The 9,686-nt window shown below is 61.5% G+C and overlaps 1 protein-coding gene across 1 annotated transcript in view; it reads left to right on the plus strand.

The window, feature by feature from the left end:
• Positions 1 to 9,686, plus strand: part of SPTBN5 (spectrin beta, non-erythrocytic 5) — a 46,720-nt gene that overhangs the window by 36,741 nt on the left and 293 nt on the right. The window contains 17 exon segments of the mRNA XM_024132835.3: positions 948 to 1,038; positions 1,182 to 1,328; positions 2,173 to 2,310; positions 2,390 to 2,613; positions 2,777 to 2,921; positions 2,924 to 2,971; positions 3,165 to 3,377; positions 3,856 to 4,058; positions 4,176 to 4,380; positions 4,609 to 4,803; positions 5,652 to 5,812; positions 6,002 to 6,217; positions 6,388 to 6,577; positions 6,807 to 6,983; positions 7,146 to 7,250; positions 8,384 to 8,470; positions 8,795 to 8,861. Coding sequence (XP_023988603.2) covers positions 948 to 1,038; positions 1,182 to 1,328; positions 2,173 to 2,310; positions 2,390 to 2,613; positions 2,777 to 2,921; positions 2,924 to 2,971; positions 3,165 to 3,377; positions 3,856 to 4,058; positions 4,176 to 4,380; positions 4,609 to 4,803; positions 5,652 to 5,812; positions 6,002 to 6,217; positions 6,388 to 6,577; positions 6,807 to 6,983; positions 7,146 to 7,250; positions 8,384 to 8,470; positions 8,795 to 8,861 — 2,612 coding nt within the window.

A 9,686-nucleotide genomic window follows, 5' to 3' on the forward strand; every position in this document is an offset into this window, starting at 1 on the left:
TCACTCAGCTGAGATAAAGGGGACTTTTAAAAAGAAGCACATGCTTAAGAAACTAAAAGAGAGACAACCTCATGAAATGGCAATACCAGAGCACAGCAGTTGGCCAGACAGCACCGAGTTTCTGCGCTGCCCTCTCACAGCGGGACTTGGGGCAGATTCCTCACAGAGTCTCATGTCTACAGTGAGGGGATAAAAATACCTGCCTCTTAGGGTTGTGGTCAGGATGAGAAAGGAATCCTTGATGTCCCAGTGCGGTGCCTGGCACTCAGGGGGGTTGGCATATTTCTTATGCTCATTTAACTGAAGCCAGCAGAGCTATGAGACTCCAGTCTCTGCCTTTTTTCCTCATAAAAGCCCATCTGGTTCAGCTGCCTCGTCCAGCCCCTCAGACGTTTAGATCAAGGCAGATTTGGCCAAAAGCTGGATCCCAGATTGGTGGGGGTCTCCGTCCTTCCCAGAGAGCCCACCAGGGCCCACTGTGTTTGTGGGTCCTGGGCTGGTGCCCTGGCGGCCGTCCCCTCCTCTTCCCTGCAGGAGGACCCCACCTGGGTACCCGAGGTCTTTGACTGACAGATGGAAAATGTTGGTTTGCTGGTCTCTGTCAACACTCCCTGCCCACCCCAGTCCCCTTAGGTGGTTCCTGGCAGGCCCGGCTGTCCCCCAGGACAGTGCCGTCTTGACCCCCTCCCTCTCAGGCTTCTGGCATCCTCTAGGGGGCTGTTTTCATTCCATCAAGACTCTCTGCATCTCCTCTGCCCTCCACACCCTTTGGCAGCCCCAGCAGGAGACAGACTCAGGGTATATTGATACACAAGAAAGGCTGTCCTGGGCTGGAAGGGCACACCTATGCACGTGTGTGTGCGTGCGTGTGCACACACACACACACCCGTAGCAGCTCCAGGTCCCAGTGAGCAGACCTGGGGCCCCTGACATCCTCCTTCCGGCAGGAAAGAGGCACTCCCGGAGCAAGCCAGGACCCGTCGCCGCCAGCTGGTGGAGCTTGGGCAGCTGCAGCCTTTCCTGCAGGGTTCCTACGAGGTTGGCCGGCCACTCCGGTGGGGAGTGGTTGTGGTGAGAGAAGGGGCTGCCCCCGGGACAAGCCACTCTTCCTCGGGGCAGCCCAGAGGTTGGGGAGAAGGAGAGCCCTAGGCAGCAGAGCCTGTTCCTCCCAGTGTGCCCAGGTGGCCGCATGGCTGAGGGAGAAGAACCTGGTGGTCCTGGAAGAGGGCTGGCAGGACCCAGCCGGGCTGCGGGCACAGTTGCGGCGGCCACAGAATCTCCAGGCCGAGCAGGACACGAGTGTACACCACCAGCAAAGGCTGCAGACGGTGAGGTCTTGGGGACCAGGGATGGGCTTACAGGCCAGAGCAGGGGGTGACCCCACAGAGCCCTGGCAGCTGTCTCTGAATCACAGCCATGGATGGCCGACCTTCGAGTAGTTTCTGCATACAGATGCCGTGCTAAGCACCAAAGGGCCATGAGACGCAGTGACTTCCCTGGGCACCCTCTCCAAAAATAGTGCCTTTTCAAGAATTTTAAAGATGGTGTTTTGGCGTGATGGTTTTTTGTTTTTTTGTTTTTTGTGGTACGCGGGCCTCTCACTGTTGTGGCCTCTCCCGTTGCGGAGCACAGGCTCCAGGCGCGAAGGCTCAGCGGCCATGGCTCACGGGCCCAGCCACTCCGCGGCATGTGGGATCTTCCCGGACCGGGGCTCGAACCCGTGTCCCCTGCATCGGCAGGCAGACTCTCAACCACTGCGCCACCAGGGAAGCCCAGCGTGATGGTTTTAACAGCTCTCTCGTAAAGACATCAGAGGACAGAGTCAGGGTATGTAGCCAGCAGTCCTGTGCTTGTAGGAGTCAAAGTATAGCACCTTTTAAATTTACCCTCTTCCACCTGCAAAGGGCAGGCCCTGACCCCAGGCTGCCTCTCTCTGATATAAAGTACCCTGCTAAGTATTTGAAATATTTGATCTCATTTAAACAAAATACCCATTATTATCTCCATTACATGGATAAGAAAAATGAGCTCAGAGACGTTAAGGAACTTGCCCAAGATCACACAGCTAGCACACAGACTCTGCAGCTGTGGGGCTGGTGGTTGGAGCCAACACGAGTGCCCTGACACCAGCAGTCCTGAGTCCACGAGGTGTGTGCCATGTTGTGGCTGTAGGAGGGGCAGAGGCTGCTGCGGGATGGCCTCACATCCTCAGAGACCATCCAGGAGCTGCTGTAGGAGCTGAGAAAACTCTGGGAGGAGCTACAGGCCAACTGTCAGAGGAAGGCAGCCAAGCTACAGGAGGCCCGTGAGGTGAGGCTGTGCGGCCCTGGAGCGGGCTGGGTGCAGCTCTAGACTCTCCCCCTCGTGCCCATCTCACATTCTACCCCAGGCCCTGCGTCTCCGGCAGAGTGTGGAGGAACTGGAGAAGTGGCTGGAGCCCGTGGAGCTCAAACTGAGAGCCCCCATCGGGGGCCCAGAGCAGCCTGGGCTGGATGAGCTCCTGGGGGCTCAGGGAGAGCTGGACAGGCAGGCCGGGCACGCACAGGCCTTTGTCCGGGAAGGCCACTGCCTGGCCCAAGACGTGGAAGAGCAGGCCCAGCGGCTGCTTCAGCGGTAAAGCCGTCCCTCCCCTCTGCCCCCCAGCTCGGCTCCTCGGGGCCCTCCCTGCCCACGGTGGGGGGCACAGAGCGGGCGAGCTGGTGTGCGGGTCACAGTGTGGCCCTGATCCTGACGACCAGGGTGCCCCCTGCGCCGGGCCTGCCCTCCACTGCTGCAGGTTCGAGAGCCAGCGGGTGCCCCTGCGTGAGTGCAGAACAGCCCTGGAGGCCCGGAGCCTCCTCCTGCAGTCCTTCAGGGATGCTGCTGAGGAGATGGCCTGGGTGCGGGAGAAGCTGCCCCTGACGGACGCCCGGGACTGTGGCCGGAGCCCCAGAGCCCTAGCGCCCTGCGGCGCCTGCAGGAGAAGTGCCAGGTGTGGGCCCAGCGGGAGGGGCGGGGCTGCCGTCAGTCGCCTCGGGCTGGAAGCTTCTCCATGGATTCTTTGTTGGTCACAGGGGCAGGGTTCTCTCTGGGGGCAGATGTGGGATCCCACCAGGCTTGAGACGCGACTCTGGGTCCCCCAAGGAGCACCCAGGAGCATCCCGCGTCTTCCTCCGACTCTGCAGAACCTGGAGACGGAGATGAGCAGCCCCGAGGCTCTGACCCGGGCGGCGGTGGGCACAGGGCGCGAGCTGGTGCAGGCCGGGCACTTTGCTGCCCGTGACGTGGCTGCCCAGGTACAGCAGCTGGAGGATGCCGTGGGCCGCCTGCAGGCAGAGGCTGCGCAGAGGTGACAGCGGCTGCAGCAGGCTCAGGAGGCCCAGCAGTTCCTGATGGAGGTGAGGGGGTGTGATGGGGCACGAAAGGGCAGGGGGTGGTCATGAGGACACCCAGAGGGTAGGCAGGGCTGGAAGGTAACCCCCAGGTGGGGCTCCGGGCTCCCTGTACATCTTCTGTCACCTCCACTAAGTTGTCTCCTGCCCCCAAGATCTTCCTTCAGCATGTTTCCCAGGAAACAGCCCACTGGGTTTGGTTTGGTTTGGTTTTGCTGTTTTTTCTAAACCAATGATTCTCAATCAGTGCTTCACATCAGTATCACCTGGAACTTTTAAGAAGTGCTGACACTCAGCTCTATTCCAGGCCAAATCAGAATCTTAAGGGGTGAGAGCCAGGCATAGAGAGTTGTTAAAACTCTCAGGTGATCCCCATCTGCCAAGTTGAGAGCCACTCACTGCTCTAAATCTCGAGGCCATGAACTCAAAGTTGGGAGCCCTGGAGGACATCGCCCAGGGAAACCTGTCCTCTATGTCACCCCAGCTCCCAGAGGCAGAATCCTGGCTGGAAGAACGGGGCTGTGTTCAAGAACGGGACATTGAGGATATGGGCCAGAGTGCCGAGGCCACGCAGGCCTTTCTGCGGTGGCTGGAGGCCACCAGGAGAGACCTGGAGGGGTTCAGCACAAGCATCGAGAGGCTGCAGCAGACAGCAGCCCTCCTCGAGAGCGGGCAGAACCCAGAAACGTGCGTTGGAGCCAGGCCCAAATAGGGAGGAGCAGGGAGGGGCTCTCTCTACAGAGGCAAGAGGCCGGTCCAGCCTGGAGAGGAAGGGCTCCCGGCGGATTGTCCTTCCTGCCGCAGCCCCAAGTCGCTCACCCTGATGCTCGCGGTGAGGGACACCCACTCGGGGCTGTTGCAGAGAGCGGAGGGCAGGGGGCAAGACCTTCGGGAGCATCTGGAGCTCCACCAACTGGAGCGGGAAGCCCTGCTGCTGGACGCCTGGCTGGCTGGCAAGGTGGCCACTGCTGAGTCCCAGGACTACGGGCAGGACTTGGAGGCTGTCAAGGTGAGTCACTCCTGAGCAAACCTGGAGGAGAGTAGATTGAGTGGCCCGCAAGGGCAGAGAAGGGGGAGGGGGCCACACAGGAAGTGGGGGGCTCTGGGAGGATCCCCGTGGTCCTAGAGGCAGGGCCAAGGGACGTCAGAAGTGGCATATACTGCCGAGCCCTTCATTAGCTTTGAGAGCTGCTGGACACCACCTCCAGAGTGACCTCCCTGGCCCTACACCCTGCAGGTGCTGGAAGAGAAGTTCGATGCTTTCAGAAAGGAAGTCCAGAGACTGGGACAGGCCAAGGTGCAGGCCCTGTGGAAGCAGGCAGGCTCCTTGGAACAGGCAGCACCCAGGTGCTCTCCCCAGATTCAAGGGCAGCGGAGTCACATCGAGGCCGCTTGGGAGAGACTGAACTGGGCGGTGAAAGCCCGCACACAGGTAGGTGTCCCCAGTCTCAGCCAGGGGCAGCCAAGGGACTGGGACAGCTGTGTAATCTGCCTGGGCCAGGGACAGGCAGCCCCGCCGTGTGTGTGTGTCTGTGTGTCTCTGTGTGTCTCTGTGTGTCTGTGTGTGGAGCAAGGTGGCTGCCTCCAACTCCCAGTGCAGCTCACACCTCCAGGGAGAAACAGGAAGCATGTCCGGCCAACTCCTGACCCCCCGCAAAGCCCCCTCCAAACATAGGCTTCAGGTTTATTAAGACACAGGCCCCGTTGGTCTCTTCTCCTTCACTACACCCACTAAGTGGGCAAGATCGCTCCAGCCCTTCACTCTTCTCATCTAAATGCTCTGAGTGGATCTGTGTGCTGAGGACATCCTCAGCGTTTCTCCATGACCTTCGCTCTCAGCCACAGCTGGCAGTTTCTAGAAAAGCAGTCCAGGTCCCCGAGCCCCCGACAGAGCCTGCAGCCCAGAGATGCTGCCTCTGAGCATCCTGGCCAGGCAGCCTCCTGAGGCGACCCTCTTCATCTCAGCCAGATGCCCCCAAAACAACCTCCTCCCTCCGGTGGACTCATTCCCACCTGCTTCCAAGCCCCCACCTCTGCCCCTCTCATGAGTTGGGCACTGAAGTCCCTCTCCTCACAGAATCCCCCAGGGCCCTACCCCGTCTTCAGTACCATCACACATTCACAGAGCAGCTGCCACATCTGGGACATTTCCTGTATCCGGTGGTCATGAACGAGTCACCAAGCCCCATGGACCTCCTTGTTTGAAAGGAAGTGGCCCAGGAGGCTACATCTCCAGGGAGAGAGGACCCTGGCCAGAGCAGGCCCTCCCTCCTCTCTCAGAACCTGGCCATGGCCCGTGAGGTCTGCGGCTTCGAGCAGGCGGCAGCCGAGCTCCAGGGCTGGATGCAGGAGAAGGTGGCCCTGGTGCCAAGAGATGCCTGTGGCCGCAGCCCGGCGCCAGTGCAGACCCTGCAGCAACAGCACAGATGCCTGGAGTTAAGGTTCCACGCCCCATGGCCTGCCTGTCTGACCTCCTCCCCTGGGTAAGGGGACCCCACAGGCGGGAAGGGAGGGCCTGCATGCCCAGGCTGTGGAGGTGGACGTCTCAGAGAGGATGGGTGCTCCCTGAAGAGGAGCAGGCATCGGGTTGCCAAGGGGGTAAGACCTGATCCTGTGTTCTGGCGGCAGAGGGAACTGGCAGCGATGGAAAAGGAGGTGGCCCAGGTGCAGATGGAGACCTGCCAGCTGGGTCAGCTACACCCTGTGGCTCAGGAGGGCCTGGTCAAGCAACTGGCTGAGGTGCAGGAGGCCTGAGCCACCCTGAATGCGAAGGTCCGGGAGCCAGGTCGGCAGCTGGAGGAGGCTGCCCAGGGCCACGCCTTCCTCGGACGCTGTCGGGAACTGCTGTAGGTGGCATCCTGCCCCGGCTGTTGGCTCAGCTCTGCCCTGCAGGGCGGGGGTCACCCCAGCTCTTTGGGGGGCTATAGTCCCCATCTCCCTATGCAGCTCATGCCCTGCCCCCCACCCCAGTCTGCCCTCCTGGCCCTGACAGCAGCTTCCCCTCCCTGCCCCGCAGAGCATGGGCTCAGGAGAAGCAGGGGCTGGTGTCCTCAGAGGAGCTGGCTGGGGATGTGTCTGGGACCGAGCGGCTCCTGGAGCTGCTGGAGGAGCTAGGGTAACAAATCAAGGGGCACTGCAGTCAAGCCCAGAATGTACAGCGGAAAGGGCAGCAGCTGGTGGACAATGGCCGCTTCATGTCCCTGGAGGTACGAGCACAGAGATGGGTCTGGCGCTGAGCTGGGCACACAGCCCAGTTACCCAAGGCCTCGGAACCCTTAGCAGGAGAAGGCCAGGCAGGGGGCGGAGAGAGGGGGACAGAGACGGGGAGGGTTCGGGCCTCACGGTCTTCCCTCGACCCCCTTGCTGGGCACTCCAGTCCCGCCCCACCCCGTGGCTCTGCCTGAGCATCTCACCCACAGCGCCCCCTCCCCCCAGATGACAGAGTGCCTGCAGGAGCTGGACGGTCGGCCGCGGGCACTCAGGGAGGCCTGGACCCTGCGCCGGGAGCGCTGTGAGGGGATCTGGCGTCTGCAGAAGCTGCAGCAGGGGCTGGAGCAGGCCGAGGCCTGGCCTGCCTGCTGGGTGGACCTGCTGCTGGACCCCAACTGCAGGGTGAGCCGAGGCCCTGCCCCTTAGCCGGCTGCACCGTCTGGCAGCTACAGCCAAGGGCAGATCCTGGTGCTCCCCTGGGCCCCGGGCCAGGTTGCAGAGGGTGAGGGAATGGCTCTCTGCACCCCCGAGGGCTGGGCTGCACCCTGGCTTGCTTCTCCCCAGCGCTCGGTGTCAGATGTGGAGTGGCTGCTCCGCAGACACCAGGACCTAGAAAAGCTGCTGGCTGCCCAAGAGGAGAAGTTTGCCCAACTGCAGAGCAAGGCAGGGGTGAGCGGAGGTTGAAATGAGGGTGCACTGGGAGATAGGGGCCTGGGGGTCCATGGTGGGGTGGTCCTGGTCTCAGCCTGAGAGTCAGGCTCTCTCCAGGCACTGAGCCCACATCTGACCCTTCAGGAAAGCCCTATTCTTTCCCTTGCTGGCTGTCTCGTCCTGTCACCCACATCTCCAGGTAGGCTAGGGCGCAGTGTGGACTGGGATGAGAGGGAAGTCTCCTGAGCTGGAGCAGGAAGAGATGAAGAACAATGAGGAGACGGGGGCTCTCTGGGTGGGAGGAACGTGGGGAGGAGAGGCTGGGGCATGGAGCCCCCAGAGCCCTGGCCTGGCGCAGCTGGCTCCCCTTGCTCCCCTCCCGAAGGTGGAACAGAAGCCGCAGGTGAAGGAGCTGAAAGCTGGGAGAGGTGGCAGCGGGCTGACCTCCCTCCAGCAGAGCCCTTGGGAAGCTGGTGGCCCGGAGCACAGCTGACCGAGACAGGGGCCCTGCAGCCACACGTCCCCGTCGGGCCTCGCATACCCTTCACCACCACTGTCTCCCTGGAGAGCGCGGCAGTGACCGTTGGGGTAGGAAGCCCACACCCCGAGCCAGTACTGCAGTACCAGGGACCAGGGGGTCACCAGGGACGAGGAGGTTGGGGAGGGTTAGATGCCTCGCCCACCTTCCAGAGGGGGCCCCGGCCTCTAAGCTGGTCATGATGTTTCCCGGGCCCCATCTTGCATTTTCAGGACGCAGAGGGTGCCCCCGCCCATGGGGACTTTTGGAGCTTACGCAGGAGATCCTGCCTGGGAGGAGCCAGGGAAGTGCCCGGAAACTGCTTCCGCAGCAGCTCCCCTCCACAGAGCCACTCGAGGGCTCAGAGGGCGGCGGGGCCTGGAGTGCTCCAGTTGTGGTGCCCACCGCGGCAACTGGACAGTCTGGCTCCCCGGGGCCACTTCACAGCTTCTGTCCTCGCCCAGGTGGGGGTGGGCCCCTCATCCTCCTCTTCCTGGGTTCCCTGGAAGTTTATCCCCGGCTCCCTCTTCCCCATGGGCACCTTGGTCCAGCCCAGTCCTTTCCCTGGGGGCCTCTGGAGACACACAGTCAGGCTTTGGCGAGGCTGGTGCGGCCTCACGCCATCTCTCCACAGCCCGGCATGAGCCCCAGGGACGGCTGCCCTGGGACCTCGGGGGGCAGCTGCCCGAGGCTGCTCCAGGACGAGCGGATGGCAGCCGAGGTACCGGGCAGCGGGTGGGCGGGCAGAGGACAAAGGAGGACCCACAGGGAAGAGCAGAGAGCCGTGGTAAACTCTACCGCTCATTTCTCCTCAGAACGCAGCTTCCACAGCCACCCTTGACCTCGCGGAAGCCCAGCGTGAGAGGCCAAGGGATAACCAGGATGGAAAACACACTTTCTCCTTAAGGTGAGGGCCATGTCGGAGGAGAGACACACTGACTCGACAGGCACAGCCTCCCAAGGGCAGCTGAGGGGGCTGGAGGCAGCAGTACCCCGCACTGGAGGCAGCTGGGCTCATGACTGGGCGGCAGGCTGTCTGCGGTAGAGACCGTTTGCAGCACCATCTGAAGGGCAGGCTGAGAGCTGGCATGATGCCCCGAGCAGCGTGGCGGGCAGGCTCCAGGGGAAGCCTGGGGAACAGGGCGGGCGTGAGGGGCACTGATTCCCTGGGCCTCAAGCTGCTGTCATTTGATGCGTCCTTGGAAGTTTCACATCTACTATCTCTATGCCTGAGAGGTAAGTGGGAGTTCTTTTTTTCTCAATTTAAGGCCCAGAGAGGGTAAGCAACTTGCCAGAGATCACATAGCTAATTAGTAGAAGCGGAGCCAGGCTTGATGCCCTGACAGCCTCCCGGTTCTGTTCCACCCACTTTGGAGTCTGACTCCCCTGAGCCCTTCCCTCAAGGATCTTCAAGGGCTTCCCCATGCTCTGCTCTGCTGATGAGGCCTTTTCTAACCTTGTAGTCTTCAAACAGCTCTGAACGCACCTCCCCTGGGGTGTCTTATAGACAGTGGCAGACAGTGGCCAAGTCCAGCTCTACTACTAGGAGAAATACACAGAAAGCACCCCTTAGACCAGAAATCTTTTCATCATTGTGGTCTAACAGGCTCCATGGGGAGAGAGCGTTTAGGGGCCCCACCTGGGAGTCCCTCTGGGTTCCTGGCTCTGTTCCTTACACTGTGTCTGTTCCCTGGGATCTCCCTGAGGCTGTCCTTCCAGAATCCCAAAGGGACCTGAGTTTCTCCAGGCTAAGCCTCTCTGAGCCCATCGGCATGCAGTCTTCCAGGAGGCCGGATGTACTGGGGGAACCTGCCCCCGAGCGCTGGGCCTGGGCTGCCTCTCATTGCGGGTAAGGCTTGGTGTACGCGGAGCTGTCAGAAGCAGCCGCCTCTTAGACCGTTTGGGCCGCTATAACAAAGATACCACAGACTGGGTAG

This window comes from Physeter macrocephalus, chromosome 11, assembly GCF_002837175.3.
Source record: "Physeter macrocephalus isolate SW-GA chromosome 11, ASM283717v5, whole genome shotgun sequence".
NCBI classification, from domain to species: domain Eukaryota; kingdom Metazoa; phylum Chordata; class Mammalia; order Artiodactyla; family Physeteridae; genus Physeter; species Physeter macrocephalus.